Genomic DNA, 19,049 nt, shown 5'->3' on the forward strand with positions numbered 1-19,049 from the left:
TTATGTGCTCTGTAAATGTGTGTGTGACACAAATGTAAACAACTTCTCTGCCGAGAGAACGACCGGAGATTTCTGGCTTTTGCTCTTTTCTCTCTGTCGTTTCGGACCTTCGCTCTCTTTTGCGCTTTCACCAATCAAGGGGTTTGTTTTGCTTGATTATCTATGCTTCTTCTCTTTTTCTCTCATTGGAAGAATCCACTTTAGTTGATGTTTCTTCTTTGAGTAGCTAGAGCGGCTTCAACCATTTTCAGTCCGTTGAGAGCCATCTATCGAGACAGTAGTTGGATCGTTTTTGTAGCAACGGTGGACACGATTTTGAAAAAGTAAAGTTTATTTTTAGTCTAGACAAATAAAAAAAGGCGAATTAAGACGCGCGTTACTGACAATTTTGTGATTTTAAAAATATTTTCTACGATTTACTAACGAAATTATCGGTCGAACAACCTGTGGTGAGGCTAGCCGTTTTAACTTCCGCAGGATTTGGGAAGTGTGTTCCGGTTTTTTGTATGGCCGAAAATTGTACAAGTTGGTTAGGTTTGTTCTAGAAGTGTGTGCGTGAAAACAGGAATCCAGCCGGGAGGAGTTGCGAAGTCGATTCTCCGGGGCCGTTCGTTTTCCATGCCCATAGAATATTGTCTACATCGAATAAGTGCGAATGGTATTCGTTTCGATTTATGAAGAAAAAATGTGCTCAAAGAATAAAGGGTCGTCAAACTTCGAATCCTATCGAAATTCAATTGAATAAACCTCTGCCCGCTTTCAATTTTATGGTTCATAAAAGCAAAAAGTGTTAAAGAGAAGGCAGTTGAAAATTTTCCTGAAATCTTATCCCTGAAAAGGGAGCAGGTGCAGAATCCCAACCCAGGAGTATAAAAAGTATTTCTACATCAGTGTGTTAGTGCAAAGATTAAAGAAGGGCGATTCCACCCCTCCACCAGAAGTGAAGTAAAGTGGCCACTTTCTGGAAATTGATAATCCGAGTGTCTGTGTCTTTTTCGGTTTCCGAGGTCTTCAAACCAAAAGTGTGTCCCCCTCTCAGATGTGTTGCTAAGCTACTTAAAAGCGAAGAAGAACCAAAATCTCGACCCCTCCCACACAATTCTCCCCCCACTGACAAGCCACCAGGGAAATGGCCGTGGCTTGTCTGAAGACTTCGAATCTCCTGTACTCGTCATCGTCGCCTTCCGGTTCTCTACTGTCCGGTGCCAGCTCCCTCGGAGCCGCGAGCACATCCTCGGCCACAATGAACGGTGCCAGCGGAGGCCATTTGGCGGCCACCAGTCAGCTTACCCGGTCCCTGGAACGGATCCTTGAGGATGCCAACCTGAGCGGGGAGTTGAAGCTGAGCGGCCGGAAGCTGAAGGATTTTCCCAAGGCTGCCGGGAAGTTCAACCTCAGCGATACGGTTATTGCAGGTGAGTTGAACTACTTTTTATAAATATTTTTAATTTTATTACTTTAAAATTTTAATTTTAAAATTTCAACTTTCACTGGTTATTCACAAATATTAAAATTAAAGATTTTGTGATTTCGTAAAATCAACGTGGACTTTTGAAAATGAAGTAGAGATGATCAGAAATTTAGGAAAAACTGCTGAGAATTTCTTAATTTATTAATTTATGCTAGTTAAATTTACACAAAGTTAGTTTGAATATTAATTCTATTTTTAACTTAAAAACAACCTATTTCCTATCGATCGATTTATGAAGACTTTTCGATCCAATCGTAAATCTTGGTGCTCGCGGTCGAATGTAATCCATCTTCGGAGGATCGTAGGCTGCCGGACCAGGTCCATCAGTAGGGCGCCAGGCTCCGAAAGGCATCCTGGAGGACATCGAATAGCTTGGACTTCGCACCTTACGAACATCGTGGCCCCTAAATCCTATCATGGGCGGCAATTCGTAATCACCTGGACCGGGAGCTGGTTTGAGGAAAAACTTTCTTAGAAAAAATCCGATTTATAACTTTTTAAATTAAAACACTTACATTTGTCTTTTGATTTTCGATTATTCTGAGTTAATTTAGTTTTATTTTCTATCTCCATTTGTTCCCTACAAAAATGTTCCTAAGCCGCTGGAAACAATTCCGTTACTGAAGCATCGTTCTGTTGTGTTTAGATTATGCGAGAACAAATTAAAGCATCCGAGGTGTTAATTATTCATAATTTCATTTGAGATGATTTGCACCTTGGAGGTGTAATTTATTCTTTCCTCCTACTAACATCCCAACCCACGATACTTCAACGGGTAAATTAGTGCGAATTCCGGTAGGTGCATATAGTTTGTTTCGTTGAAAATTTTTGAAAGTTTACTCGAATAGATACAGCTCATATATAAGATAACTTTCAATAATATTACCAGATTATAAATAATGAAGAAACTCACCCGTTTTTTAAAGAGGAAATAAATAAATGTAAGTTTTTAATAAACCGTTAAAAGTAAATTTTTTTGAAAAGGCTCGGGAAATATTTTTAACGTACATGCAATAAATAGTAAATTTCTTGATGAAGCAGAACTTGTTCGAAGAATGAGTAGAGGAGAATCAGCGAGTAGACTCGATTCTCAAGAAACAGTACACAGAATTATAATAGAATATACTAAAGAAATGTTCGGAAGGTTTTTGAAAACATCATCGAGTTTTTAGAATATATTTTTTTTTCGATCTTCTCGATCTGACTTTGATGCCTGAATCGATAGCAAATTAAAAGCTAAATGAGCTGTCGATTGCTAAATGAAAGCTTTATATATTGTGTTGTATTTTTCCTGATGGCAAGATTAGGTCTCACTGAAGCTGAAGCACTGAAGCAATGTGTTAAAAGATGATGGCAAACCAACACCAAAATAAATAGAGCAATAGCTATACAAGGCATCATTGGACTGATTCATTTCCAAAGGAGAGAAAAGTGAGATAATATTGATTGGTGTTCAATTTTCTGCGATGGAAAATCTGGTTAATTTCAGAATTTAAATCTACCAGCTGATTATGCAATCGGAATTCATCACTTCTACTCGGATGTTTTTAGAACCAGAAAGTACTGAATCTTCTTGGAAATGTGACCAGGAAGCTCAAAATTTTAGTAGTTGAAATCCATCAAAAGTAATCATTCGGTTGGAATTGAAACTTCACACCAGATTGTGTATTTCCTTGCTGCTGGTAGCTACCCGAAAATAAAATCGAAAAACGACAAAGTAGAAGAAAAATGTAAGAAAAAAACGTGCTACAGAAGTTAAAAATCAGAAAAAAGCAGCAAACAAAAAGATTATTAAAATCATAAACTCATAACAAGCTCAAAAACTAACCTTTTTTTAATAAAAAAAATTGAACAAAATTATACTGTCTTTCAATAAAACTAATTGAAAAACTTGAAAAATCCTTTTTAACTATCCTATATTCGGATAAAAGGTTAACATATCTAGAGTTTGTCAATTGTAAACAAAATTGAGTTATTCGCTGCAAACGATTGATAAGCATGTACTTTATCATTGGTAAAAAATTGGTTTCATTTTATCATAAAATAACTTTTACACAATGATTTGAATTTAGGACGTATGTTAACTTTTTCATTTTTCAGTGCAATTTGGTTTTTGCGTCATTTTGCGTTGCCGTGTATTTGCCGGGATGCAAAAGGTCGCTAAAAACAATTCGTCAGGTTGGTTTTTACGACGTAATGCTTCGTCGCGAAATTTTCTTTGTCGAGTTATGAAAATTCGTGGAAATTTCAACGAAAACTGTGTCCGGGAGTGTTCTTAGCTGTCCTGATAAAATAAATGGCTCCAAATTTGTGTTGGGTGAGTACCATCAGCTTCACTTTTCACTATGTGAATGAGTATTTTTTTTTTCATTACAGAGGCAAACGAAATAATCAAAACAGATGTGCGATGCTTTTTTACACTTCTTTAACGGCCAGTAGCACCAATGGTAGTGGTCGGAAATTTCCGGGTGGACTCCCAATGGCAAGTCCCACAATGCAATAATTACAAATGCCATCGCTCAATGATTTCCGCATACTGATTGGATAGGATTACAATTCAAAACTTTTCTTCAAACATCTCCGAACGAATAACTGAGGATTTTGGCCAATGAAATCAGTTTTTGTAACCAGAATTATCAAATGATCAAAAGGACTTTTGCGCCAGAAGAGAAATGCAGTATGTCGTAAGTACATCTTCATTGATAAGAACTCATTTAATGTAGGTTTCAAGTACATCATCATGTTCTGCGTTCAGTTTTACATTATATTTCGAATTTGCAGATGAATTTGACCAGTAATAACAAAGTGAGAATTAAAAAGTTGTTTCTGAACTTTAACATCGATTTTCTCAAAACATGCCAGGTGGTTCATACGACTTAATCAAAAAAAACTCTAGATATTATGGATGGATCCAAACATCTCCTAGTATCAAGATAGTCGGGTTGTTTTTTTTTTCGAACAAATCGTTGGCGTCACCTACACAATGTTCATGGTGCTGCCGCCCTGCGAGATGGGATCCAAGCTTTGCAGCTTTCCACACAAGTATTGCAGCTTTGCATTCAAGCTTTGAGTGGAAGCACATCATCACACTAATACTTAAAAAATCAATCGTAGCTTCACTCATGTTTATGTTTATGTTTATACTGTTTACAACAATGCAATTTGCACTGGAGCATGTGTGTGCGTGAAAAAAGTTCAAACTCGAGCTTGGATTCCGTGGAAGCCGATAGCGCCTGATGGATCATAATCTTCTTTGTCTGAAAGCGTTTGAATCTACACTATTTTTGTAGATTTTTTGTTCAATTGTCTAAACGTACATTCTTAGTTTTCTTATTAGTGAGGTCTCGATTCGATCAAGCGTTTAAAGGTTGCAGTTGAGGCATTAAAGTCAAAGAGAGCATAATGGCGTAAGAAGCTTATTTTGCGGAACGTAGTGGGTTATTGCCACTGCCACCAGAGCGCGTATTTCTCTATTCCAGTGAAAGCCAGTCACGATTTCGCAGAGTTCTTTCTGGAGCTTAAATATTACAGCGCGAGAGTATCCAAGAACAATCGATTTTCTGGCAATGCGACAGCGTGTAGAAGCCAAGCAAAGCGCAGCGTTGTGCATAAGGTGGCAGGTTTCGAGGATCATTCCACGGTAGATGATGGCGTACACCCATAGAAGAAGTTGCATAAATCCAATGCTTATTTAGCTAATCTCTGTGCCGAAAATGCGCTGCAATGTGCACTGTGCCAAAAATGATATGTTTGAAAAAGCACTACTGGCATAAGGACTCGAGCTCCCAACCAAAATGATGCATGACCACTACATTCAAGTGAAACAAGAAAAACATTTTATGGGATTTTCTTCCTATTGGATAACTCATCCCAGAAACAAGAAAAAAACAGTGCCGTAGGGAAGTGAGAATCAAACTCACATCATCATTTTTATATCATCTTGCCAATCCGACATCCTGACCAGTGCGCAGTGTTCTACCTCAGCAGATGAAGGACGTGGGATATTTTTCCTCGGCTTTTGCCACCGATCAATCACAAAAAAACGCACAACGGTGGCGTTTGGCCTCCTTTCAAGGTAGTCCTTTGTCTTGTGAAGGAAACGGGAAAAAGAACGGGATTGAAGAAAACGGGAAACCCATTGAATGAGAACTGTGTTTTGCTTACTGCCTGTCAGATCGTCCGCGTACATTAGTACTCCGCATCCAAAAAGCAGCATGTTAATATCGTTGCAGGTGCAAGGTGAACAATAAAGGGCCCAAATTACTTCCTTGTGGTATCCCTGAAGTCGGAATGCAATCTAAAGATTCAGAGGATCCGATTTTAACAGCAAGACGACGGATTGTTAAAAAGTTTCTGATCCATGCACAAAATCTCTCAGATAATTCCAGGTATTTCAGCTTAAAAAGTAAAATTAAGTGATTACATGAGATAAATGCCTCAGTGATTAAATTGCGGCAACTTGTTTACCACAATCCATATTAAATATGCAGAATGATGTGAATACTGCTACTCATCTGGAACCCATCATTTGGATTCATAAATTCATGAAAAAGATCCCAATTTAACACAATGACAAGAAGAAATCTATGTGAAAGACATTCGGTATTTGCTACAGTCTGCTACAGTCGGTTACCAAAATAGCCCTAAAACTACCTCAATTTGTTTTTTAGCCTTAGGTATTTTAGGTTAACTAAATAATCTGTAATTTTTTTGAACAAATCACATAACAGTTATGATAGTAAAAGCTTTTATATTTGATTTTTACCAGAAAAGTCGTTTGTGGTGTGAAAATTTTAGAATTGACACGGAATTTCCGTGTCACTCCGTGTCAATTCTAAATTTTTCACACCACAAACGACTTTTCTGGCATTAATCAAATATAAAAATAACTCATGTTGGTAAAAACTTTCGAAGGGTTGTTTGCTGTCCCAAACCTTAACACATTGCGGACCAAATATCTTGTTTTGTTTTTTGTTTGACGTGAGTGCGTTTCACTGAGAAGCATTACTCAAATATGGTACATTTTTGAAAGATACATTAGGCTGGAACAAATATCAATTTCTTCTTTTGCCCCCCCCCCCCCCCCCCCTTCGAAATTTCCAAAATCCCGAAGGGGGGAATAAATAAAGTTTGAAGTATTTTAATTAAATTTCAAATAAAAATTCAAATAATCGACCAAAAAACCCCCCCAGGGAAGCAAATCGCACAGAACTGATAATGATAACTGGTTTATCACTTGTGTAATACTTAGCGTCAGTTAGTTCTGGTTCTGAGAATATTCTCCGATAAAACTGAAAGTGAGCAAGAAAACAAACTCACAGAGAGTGCTTTTTCCAGTTATTTGCGCCCATCCTGACTCTCCGCGCCATGCTAAATAGTGAGGAATATTCTCTCGTCCGAGAGCGAGAACTTATCCTCTCAACGTTAAAAGACGGAATCGGAATTTGAATCGGAATGACTGCTGTTAAATGCGCAAGCAGTGAGTGATTCGCGCAAGCAAAATGAGTGACCAATTTTGTCTCTTTGGCAGCACGGCTAAAAGAAAACTTGCAAGCAATTTTTGCTCACGTCTAGCTCGTTATACTCATAATTGGAAAATTTAAAGTTAATAATTGAAAAATTTGAGTTAGCAAATAAAGTTATAATCTTAAAATTCGCTGTTAATCTACATAACATAAACATGCAAGGGAAAAACATATCATATTCTTAAATTTATACGTAATTTATGTAAAAAATGCTTCTTAATACTCTGGTTAGCATATTATTCCACAAATTAATTAAGCATTTTGAATGCTGTATGAAAGCATCTGTTTTGAATCTTCATCATTCGTGATTTTTTTTAAATTTATATCACTACATTTTAAAATTTTAATCAAACATTTGTTCAAAGAAACAAAATACAGCACTAACTCACCAAAAGTATATTTATGTAAGGCTTCTGGCAACAAAACTTATTCCAAAGTTACTACTAAAGTGCATTCGTACAAAAAGTTTGTTCAACAAATCAAATATGGCACCAAGTGTACAAATCGATAAGGGGAGGGGGGTAAGGATTTTGGCCATGTCCACGTGGCCATACTTACTTCCAGAATATTTTCTAAAGGTGACTAAATATTAGGATGTTTAAATCAAAATCTTAAAATTGCAATGCTTTCCAGTTTAAGTTTAGACAATTAATAGCCACTTGCAAGCAAATGATAAATATGATAATTTAGAAATTTTAAATTTTTAAAATTATTTTATATCAGGCAATGCTTATTCGTTTTTGTTTTTCAAAATCAACCATTTCAACAACAAAAAGACAAGAAGAAGTGTTTTCTAACTGTTTAACGAGATTTAGAAAATACAAACAATCTCAAGTCTGTCCACGTGGACATCCGGGGAGGCAGGCGCGGTCCTATGGGGGGGTGATCGGGTTGATCATCCCCCCCAAGCGGCAAAAAACCGTTATAAAATACCCGCAAAAGCTTGAATTTCTATAAAAAGTTGGAACTTTTCTTAGTAGATGTGCTCTAAAATTTTCAAAATTTTCCACTCCGTGGGATGTTTATTCAGCAAAAAGTTAATTTATCACTTAAAATGATCAATATTGAAAATAGTCGGTCCACCAAACTCAAGCAGCTGTAACTTGCGATTCCCTGGACTGAATTATACCAAATAACTTTTGTTGATAAGTGACTCAACAAAAGTGTGTTGTTGAGTGTTGATTTTGAATTTGCTATTAATTAACTTTTTTTAAATTGTCACTAATTTCCCTCATATGCCTAAATTAACACGAGCCAATCGTAATAAATTTTATATTTGCTTCAAATTCAGAGCTTCTATTCAGATTTAGAAGGAAAAAATAAAAAAAAATTATTAAACTATAAACGTTGAAAAATGAAAATTGAATTTTAAATTTGAATATTAATTTGAATTTAAAATTATTTTTTTTTTCTTTTATTTTCAGCTGGTTTATTGAGAATTTTTAATTTTTATAAAGTCATATCATATGTCCTCATTTTTAAATCTTCAGGTTCTAAATCACAGCAAAGATTCTTTTTCGCGAGTTTTTTCACCATCAATTTCCATCATTCGAATATGAATGATAAACTTAAAATCAATTCCTATATTATGAAATTCAAAACAAAAATTTAAATTTTAGATCTGATTTTATATCCTTCTGATTGAAATGTGTCACATCAAATATTCATATTATGGATGAATATGTAAAAAATATAAGTACTGCCAAACAGAAATCGAATATAAAATATTCAAAGTAATAGTTTAAATTTAAAAAAAAAACCTCAAGAGATTTCATCAACAATAAATCAAAAAAAGAGATTACGTGCTACGACTTTTGCGTTCCCTATGAATTTTTGGAGCCAAAAAGGAACAAAAAGTATTTATAAAAGCTGCTTAAATATAAAAGAATTGGTGTTGGCGATAGAGATTCAAATTCATCTCCAGTAACCAAAATCGGCATTCAAAACTATAACGCAAGGGAACAAAATTCACATTTTCCGAGGTGCAAAGAATTTGAAAACTGATTTCGACTTATTTTGAAGCACTAAATGCAAATTTGTATTTTTTATCAGCTCTTGCTTCCGGTATAAATTTTGCAAATACTAGGTTTTTGAAAAAAATTGTGCACTTTGTAGCAGAAGTGTAAAATATCAAAAAGATATAGAAAAAAAGGTTTTAACTTAATGATCAATTTTCATAAAGACTGTGAGTAATTAACCATAAGAACAAATTATAAAAGTAATTGAGTTTCCCCATTTTGTAAAATACGAGGATTATCTAGACGAAATCTGTATTGTTATTTTTCTGGTAATTTACCACTTTTTGGCATTCTTCCCTCTTATCTGTATCGTTGAATGAATAAAGGATAATGAAAAGATTTTACATATTTTTTGTCGTTTATGTAGGCTAGTTATTTCATCAATTATCATTGATCGATTTCACTCTAAACTGCTTAATTTTTAAATTACAGAATGCCAAAAAAGGAAGAGAAAAAATTTGACAAAAAAATCGAGTTTGGGCGCAAAAATCTTACAAAATCAGTTTGCCTCGGTTTTCATTTTTCCCTTATCAATTAAAAGTATCCCCTTATCATGATTTTGATAATCGTATTTCCTACTTAATTTTCATTTAAAGTGTTTATTTTATATATTGTGTATCCAAATTTGAAAATAATAATACTAAATTTATAAATCACGATTCAGTAAAATACCCCAATGAAGAATTTAATGCCCGTTCGTTATGTTTGTTAATTAGTTTATCGACCTTATCTGTAAAAAATAAAATACTTCCGAAAAAATTATAAAACATCAGAGCGCTAATATTTAGAAGCTCAGGAAACAAATTAAGATAGCTTGAAATTTTATTTCTACATTTACATCTCTAAACAACGTGTGTATTATTTTCATTGAAAAAAATACATTTATAACGAGAAATTCTTTAAAAGAGCTCTCAAAGTGACACTTTTAAAATACCAGATATACCTAAAAATTTAAAAAAAATTTGTTAACATTTTTTCGCAGTGGATATTAAAGAATCGCTTGTTTTTTTTTATAAAAGGATGTGTAAGGGGCTGTCCATTAATGATGTCACGCAAAATTTGGAAAAAATTTACCCCCCCTCCCCCCTCTGTCACATATTGTCACAAATTCCGTAACCCCCCTTTTGTATTACGTCACGTTTTCCTAACCCCCCCCCCCCTGGATTAAAATTTTCAACCCTTTAGAAATTTGATTAAAAATGTTGCTTTTTTAAATTCATCGGATTTATTTAAAGAATTGAAAAAAAGGTCACCCACTTTTAACAAGCCTTTAATCATTGCTTAAAACACATTTCAATCATGAGTCCAAGGATTATGTTGATGATTTTCCATATCAATAGCCGGGAAAGTCGAGGCAGTAGCTGCAGTATCAGCGAAACCATCCAAATCTGGTTCCTCTTCTTCAATCCATTCGCAATCCAAATCTTCTCCACAGGTTAGAACAGCCAAGCAATCCTGTTCACGTTTGGCCACAATTTTAGTGGAACAGACTTTCCTGAGTGTTGCAGTGAAAGTGTTCTTGTGAACTTTCTTATGCTCGTAAAATGTACCAAAAGTGATTACGTGAGTATTATTATTCATTAAATGAATGGTGCAATTATAGTTTTATTGAGTTTAGGATCAAATTATTTGTTATTGTTTTGCTGATTTTTTGTAATGATAAGTGATGTCACGCTCAAGCAGACCCCCCCCTCCCCCCATGACACAAATTGTCACAAAATTCGAAAGCCCCCCTCCCCCCCTAACGCGTGACATCATTTATGGACGGCCCCTAAGTTGTGTAGAAACATATTGAAATGAATATTTAGAGAAACTTTGATGAAGTTATCATTATTCATCTCTTGTTTCATACTTTTTTAAATACATGTTGTTCAGTGAAATTCATGGGGGAGGAGGAGCAGTGTGCAGCTTATATTGTAGACTCATATGTAATTGACCATCCCCCAACCCTCGCAACCCCTCCCCCCTTCTTTTGCTCACTCGAATGATCTTTTTTACACCAGATATTAACGTTCCTTTATATTGACAAATTTTGGAAATATGGAAAATCACCCCCCCCCCCCCCAAGAGCCAGCTCTAGGACCGCCCCTGCGGGGAGGAGGTTGTAGTTTTGGGTCCACGCTTGTCCACGTTGGGGGAGAAGGAGGTAGAAAATCTCACTTTTCTGTCCACGTGATATCTGAACGGTCCCTGATGATCTTTTGGATCCTGAAAAAAAATTAGTACCTACCCAGAATCTTCCCATGCCATATGAGTTTTAAGGAATTTCCACGTAAATCTATATACTGCCGTTCTAAGCAAGATTGTCCCATGTGGAAAAACGTGCAGCTATATTTTCAACTTTTCTTTCAAACTAAAAATTCACCGACAGTTTTTTCGTAATGAATAGTTCAAGTTAATCATTTTACAATGTTTTCTACTAAAAAATTTACATTTCCTACAAAAAAAAAACAGCAAATTAGAGCCAAAAATGCTCCGTGTGACACTTTTGCGTAGAATCAGAACGCATGCCGATGCTAGTTCTACGAAAAACTGTCACACGGCTACAATTTCTCTATCATTTTAAAAGCTTGCCTAGTTTATTTTTTTCCCAAAAACTCATGCTAAACCATAATTTGAGAAATACGTTCCTCTTTGTTTATAAAAATGTATAGTTGAATGTGGATCCTGTAAGTAGTGCCTACCGAAAAGTGTTTAGTGAAAATTCTCTGAATAAAACACTCAAGGCTTCTCGCTCCTCCTCTGCCCTCTATTTTAGTGTTCTTTTCAGTGAATAACATTAAATTCAACAGTTTGAACTCATCTTAAGACAAATTTTTGATAAAATTTGCATTTTTCATAAAATTTCCTCTAGTGTGACATTTTTGCGTAGAACTATCAACATAGAGACAACCACCTTGATGAAAATTGCGTATAAGTTCAGAACAAAGTATACTTGTTTGTGTTTTTATTCGAAAGTTAACACTAAAAGAGACCGTTTCCAGCAAAAAAGTGAAAATGACCCAAAAGTCACATGGGACATTCTTGCTTAGAACGGCAGTATACGTATGTCGAAATTATGAATTGTACATTTTACAACATTGATTTGAAAAGTTTGTACAATAATCCTGAACTATGAAAAAGGTATGTATTTTGTTAAAGATCCTTGACACAAAACGTTGTACTCAAAATTTTCCCACACCCCGTGAATTTTCCGAAATTTTCATATAAGTGTATATATTCCAAAATTTTGTATTTTTCACTACACCAACTTAATTTTTAAAAAATTCTTGAACAAAACTAAATACTAGTTATTAAACGTAGTACTAAGAATTTTTCCCTGGATCCGTGAATTTTCCCAAATTTCCATTGTATGTTACATTCTTCTTGAGGCTGTTTTTGATTTATTACTAGAGAAATTTAATTTGAAAAGTTTCTTCAAGAAAAACAAATGCGGCATTGAGCCACTGTACTGGATATGTTGGTTTCGATACTAGAAACAAAACGTAGTACTCAGAATTTTCCCTTACCCCGTGAATTTTCCGGAATTTCCACATAAGTGAGTACATGTCAGTATATTGGAGTTTTCACTATTGCAACTTAATTTGAAAAGTTTGTTCAACAAAACCAAATGCAGCACTAAGCCAATATTCTAAATATGTTGGTTTTTATACTAAAAAAAATCTTGTACCAAGATTTTCCCTTAACCCGAATGTTTTCCAAAATTTCCCCAAAAGTGGGTGGAATGTTTTGATTTTTCCATGCCGCGATGCCCGAGGAACTCAGGATGAGTGGTGTTTGTTGATTGAGCAGGCTAAGAGAGCGTTAACTGCCTCTCAAATGTCTCTTTTCGCTTACTTGAATGCAAGTGGTTCATTCTATTTGCTAATATTGTTTACATTTTCAAAATGTCAACAAACGAATTTCTACAAATTAGATCGTATAGCTACAAGATGTTTAAACTAAATGAGATTTTTATTTAAGATAAGATGTTCAAAATTTAAGTGGCTATCGCTGTAATGCATTCCGAAAAAAATATTAAACTAGCTCCGGAAACATCAACAAATTCGAGTAGGCGCACTGATTTTGGCAACTAAAAAGAGTGAGGCAAAACTTAAACAAATGTGGCATGGAAATAGCACTTTTTAAAGTAAAATTTTCAAGTATTCTTAAGTATTTTTTCAAATCTGATATTATGGAAAGATAATAAAAGTATTAAAGTTTCTTTTTGAGCTTTATTTTATATATTCAGTGTTTTCTATAGACGAATTTTAGGCGAATTAAGTTAGTTATACAAAATAGTGTGGTAAAACAAGGTAATGATTTTATGATTTAAAAAGTGCAAATATTCAATTTCTTGGCGTTTAATATTCATAAAGATCGGTTGAATTAACACCTGTAAGCGGGTTTTGTATTTATAAAGCCGCTAGCCTGCAGTAACATGAATACAAAGTGGGCCTATTTTTTTTGCTGCCTCTAGATATTTTTTGATTCGTTTTTATTGACATATATATACAACGGTAAGGTAATCAATTCAAATATTAAGAAGAAATATTCATGTTCCACCAATTTGATGATTTTTGATTTACATCTATTCTGAACTGATAACAGATTTTTCTTATTAAATAATTTCATGAAAAAACATCGTTTGATAACTATTTCAGAATACTGTCGAAATTAATTTGATAATAAGAATTTAAAAAAACCCTAATCTAGGATGTTACTAGGAATTATTTGTGTACCGGACATAATCTAGACAACGCCAGTATAAAAGGAGTAGATTTTAATGTTTTCGGTAAACCGTTTAATAACATTGTTAGCTTGAACATTGTTAAAATAAACAATATTTGTATTCATTAAGAGTCATAAAGTAATATCTATAGGCACTAACGTATACGATTGGGATGAATCATCCAATAGGTAAATCCCTGAAAAAAACGTATACGATCATCCGGTCAACGAATGACCCTTCCGGATCGGAATCGATCAAGAATGGAACAGTGCTCCGCCTTGTATGAATGTGTCGTTGGTCGCGATGCTTGGACACCTTCAATTCCAGCTGGTTGATGTTTGGCCGTCTCAAAAATTGTTGTAGTTTTTAAAATAGTGATCATGATGACCTATTTGTTCAGTTCAAATATAAACCATTTGCATAGGAGACACTGATCCAGCATTTTCCAGATTATGTTAAAAGCAGCTAACTGTCATAACCTCAGGACATCATTTAATCTGTTGAACGCCACCGAGTTAGATGAAAAGCGAAAGCTATTTAGGGGGAAACAAAATTATATGCTTTAAAATTTAATCAATAATTTAATTATCACTATATGATCAATAAATTATACTTACATGATATATTTGTTTTCGTGTTCAAAAGCTACTGCACTATTGTTGCAGGTCTGAATTGAATGTATCCACTTGCACATATCGAATGGAAGCATTAATTTCTCCATGTATTTCTTCATATTTCACTCCTGTAACATAGATTTTAAAAGATGAAATAAAGTTTTGTTTCGAATCAATTTTGTGATTCAAAATCAATTTGGACATAGTGATATCTCAATTAATGATTCATTAAAAAAAAAAGAGAGATTTTAAAGGAAAGTTTACTAAATTAAACTAATTTTCAAAAAGTATTTTTCTTGTGATGATTTAAACAATATTTTTATATCACATTTTGTCACTAGATCCATACCTTCAATTCAACTATTTTTTCTGTAAAAATTTGTTTGTACTTACCTCAAAGAACATTTTAATCCAAAAACGGAAGCAAACAAATGTTTTTAACCCATTCAAATCACTATTTAAAAAAACAACTGAAATATTCATCGTTTGTTTACATTCTGGCTCACTGTGTACATTAACAATCTCAGTTTGCAGCAGTGCAGGCGGAATAGATGAACTCGATGAACCTTCAATTTAAAATGTGTCAACTGAGGTGAACAGATGAACCCTTAGCAGCCGTCAATAAACAGCACTGAAAAGAATTTCCGGATACAATTTCGGCGGAAATTTCATGTCTCACATTTAAGATAAAAAATTATCACTAAATGTTATGAAAATGTCTAATATCATGTAAATAATAATAATAAATAACAAATGTGACTCTGATATGTGTTGTGAGCCTACTTGGTAAAATATTACTACTGAATCAAAGCAATTGAAAGATTCCCTTTGATCAACCACGGTAAATGAAAAGTTCAGATACACCGGTATTTCGATAGCAACTTACTACCTTCTTCAGTAAGCGTAGCGAAAACGCTTCTTCACTGAAGAATGTAGATTCGATTACTTTGATTAAGGGGGGGGTAGGGTCTAACACTTTCAAAAAATCGATTTTTTTATTTTTTTATTTTCTTATTGTAAAACATTTCAAGAATGTTGTGTCAAATTTTCAAGTCAATTGAAGCAAAACCGTAGAAGTTATAGACATTTATCTCCTCCTATCTAACACTGCAAAGAAGCAAGATCAGAAACTTCAAACGCGTTTTTCTCGAAAGCACGTTTTGAAAGTCCGTGGACATCGTCATTTGAAAACTACTTATCCGATTCTTTTCAAATTTGGAACATATTTTCTACATATAAAATACCAGACCCCAACGTTTTTCTTTTTTTGTTTTTTTACTTTGGGGAGATTTTACAGATAAAAAATGGCGGATTTTTTCGTGAAAAATCGTAGTTTTCACTTCAAACAGCCACAAAAATTTCATAAAAATTTTTTTAAGTTAAATAAAAACGTTGGGGTCCAGAAAAACATCTATTAAAAATATTTTGCTCAGATTTTTTGACTTCAGATGATTCTGTGCTGAGATACAGTGTCCACCGCAAATCCTGTTTTTTAAAAAGGCATCCTCGAAAGTGCTCCGTCACCGGTTCATTTTTCAATATTTTTCTACGAAAAAATTACTAAATGTTCTTTTAAAAATGCTTTGTATAATGCAAAAAATTTGAATACATTTGTTTGAACGATAGCTCGAGAAAAAAATCGTGAAAATGGTGTTTTTTATTACCCGTAAGACCCTACCCCCCCCTTAAACAAATGTGAAAATATGAAATAAAAATAAGATCTAATTTTCAACATTTCATAAAGAAATATTTTCATTAAATCATATATTAAAAAATTCATATTCATCGATTCATGAGTTCTGAAATTCTAAAATTCTTAAATTCTTAAATCCTTAAATTCTTAAATTCTTAAATTCTTAAATTCAGAAATTCAGAAATTCAGAAATTCAGAAATTCAGCAATTCAGAAATTCAGAAATTCAGAAATTCAGAAATTCAGAAATTCAGAAATTCAGAAATTCAGAAATTCAGAAATTCAGAAATTCAGAAATTCAGAAATTCAGAAATTCAGAAATTCAGAAATTCAGAAATTCAGAAATTCAGAAATTCAGAAATTCTTAAATTCAGAAATTCAGAAATTCAGAAATTCAGAAATTCAGAAATTCAGAAATTCAGAAATTCTTAAATGCTTAAATTCTTAAATTCTTAAATTTTTAAATTCTTAAATTCCTCAACTCTTAAATTCTTAAATTCTTAAATTCTTAAATTCTTAAATTCTTAAATTCTTAAATTCTTAAATTCTTAAATTCTTAAATTCTTAAATTCTTAAATTCTTAAATTCTTAAATTCTTAAATTCTTAAATTCTTAAATTCTTAAATTCTTAAATTCTTAAATTCTTAAATTCTTAAATTCTTAAATTCTTAAATTCTTAAATTCTTAAATTCTTAAATTCTTAAATTCTTAAATTCTTAAATTCTTAAATTCTTAAATTCAGAAATTCAAAAATTCTTAAATTCTTAAATTCTTAAATTCTGAAATTCCTAAATTCAGAAATTCTTTAAATCAGAAATTCTAAAATTTTAAATTTGTGAAATTTCACAAAGCTGATACACTTGAATTCTATACCCTTAAATTCATGAAATCTAAAATTCATTCAAAACTTAATTTAAAAATTCTTAAACTTAAAAATTGTAGACTACAAAAAAGTTTAAAATTCTTAATTCGAGGAAGAATGACCTTAACGGGTTAAACTCCTATCAAAAAAGAAAAACAAATTTCTTAATTCAAAAACTTGAAAATTCTAAATAAGTTAAAGATTTTTTGTCGAAAGGATTTTGAGATAAAAAAACGACAACAGACAAAAGACAAAAGACAAAAGACAAAAGACAAAAGACAAAAGACAAAAGACAAAAGACAAAAGACAAAAGACAAAAGACAAAAGACAAAAGACAAAAGACAAAAGACAAAAGACAAAAGACAAAAGACAAAAGACAAAAGACAAAAGACAAAAGACAAAAGACAAAAGACAAAAGACAAAAGACAAAAGACAAAAGACAAAAGACAAAAGACAAAAGACAAAAGACAAAAGACAAAAGACAAAAGACAAAAGACAAAAGACAAAAGACAAAAGACAAAAGACAAAAGACAAAAGACAAAAGACAAAAGACAAAAGACAAAAGACAAAAGACAAAAGACAAAAGACAAAAGACAAAAGACAAAAGACAAAAGACAAAAGACAAAAGACAAAAGACAAAAGACAAAAGACAAAAGACAAAAGACAAAAGACAAAAGACAAAAGACAAAAGACAAAAGACAAAAGACAAAAGACAAAAGACAAAAGACAAAAGACAAAAGACAAAAGACAAAAGACAAAAGACAAAAGACAAAAGACAAAAGACAAAAGACAAAAGACAAAAGACAAAAGACAAAAGACAAAAGACAAAAGACAAAAGACAAAAGACAAAAGACAAAAGACAAAAGACAAAAGACAAAAGACAAAAGACAAAAGACAAAAGACAAAAGACAAAAGACAAAAGACAAAAGACAAAAGACAAAAGACAAAAGACAAAAGACAAAAGACAAAAGACAAAAGACAAAAGACAAAAGACAAAAGACAAAAGACAAAAGACAAAAGACAAAAGACAAAAGACAAAAGACAAAAGACAAAAGACAAAAGACAAAAGACAAAAGACAAAAGACAAAAGACAAAAGACAAAAGACAAAAGACAAAAGACAAAAGACAAAAGACAAAAGACAAAAGACAAAAGACAAAAGACAAAAGACAAAAGACAAAAGACAAAAGACAAAAGACAAAAGACAAAAGACAAAAGACAAAAGACAAAAGACAAAAGACAAAAGACAAAAGACAAAAGACAAAAGACAAAAGACAAAAGACAAAAGACAAAAGACAAAAGACAAAAGACAAAAGACAAAAGACAAAAGACAAAAGACAAAAGACAAAAGACAAAAGACAAAAGACAAAAGACAAAAGACAAAAGACAAAAGACAAAAGACAAAAGACAAAAGACAAAAGACAAAAGACAAAAGACAAAAGACAAAAGACAAAAGACAAAAGACAAAAGACAAAAGACAAAAGACAAAAGACAAAAGACAAAAGACAAAAGACAAAAGACAAAAGACAAAAGACAAAAGACAAAAGACAAAAGACAAAAGACAAAAGACAAAAGACAAAAGACAAAAGACAAAAGACAAAAGACAAAAGACAAAAGACAAAAGACAAAAGACAAAAGACAAAAGACAAAAGACAAAAGACAAAAGACAAAAGACAAAAGACAAAAGACAAAAGACAAAAGACAAAAGACAAAAGACAAAAGACAAAAGACAAAAGACAAAAGACAAAAGACAAAAGACAAAAGACAAAAGACAAAAGACAAAAGACAAAAGACAAAAGACAAAAGACAAAAGACAAAAGACAAAAGACAAAAGACAAAAGACAAAAGACAAAAGACAAAAGACAAAAGACAAAAGACAAAAGACAAAAGACAAAAGACAAAAGACAAAAGACAAAAGACAAAAGACAAAAGACAAAAGACAAAAGACAAAAGACAAAAGACAAAAGACAAAAGACAAAAGACAAAAGACAAAAGACAAAAGACAAAAGACAAAAGACAAAAGACAAAAGACAAAAGACAAAAGACAAAAGACAAAAGACCACAGAAAACAGAAAAACAGAAAACAGAAAACAGAAAACAGAAAACAGAAAACAGAAAACAGAAAACAGAAAACAGAAAACAGAAAACAGAAAACAGA

At 32.8% G+C, this 19,049-nt stretch overlaps 1 protein-coding gene across 1 annotated transcript in view; it reads left to right on the forward strand.

Annotated features, from left to right (window-relative positions):
* The first annotated feature begins 265 nt into the window (after window positions 1–265).
* Window positions 266–19,049, forward strand: part of LOC129748957 (leucine-rich repeat and calponin homology domain-containing protein-like) — a 251,289-nt gene continuing 232,505 nt past the window's right edge. The window contains 1 exon segment of the mRNA XM_055743773.1: window positions 266–1,415. Coding sequence (XP_055599748.1) covers window positions 1,130–1,415 — 286 coding nt within the window. The 5' untranslated portion in view covers window positions 266–1,129.

This window comes from Uranotaenia lowii, chromosome 2 (genome assembly GCF_029784155.1).
Source record: "Uranotaenia lowii strain MFRU-FL chromosome 2, ASM2978415v1, whole genome shotgun sequence".
In the NCBI taxonomy this organism is placed as follows: Eukaryota; Metazoa; Arthropoda; class Insecta; order Diptera; family Culicidae; genus Uranotaenia; species Uranotaenia lowii.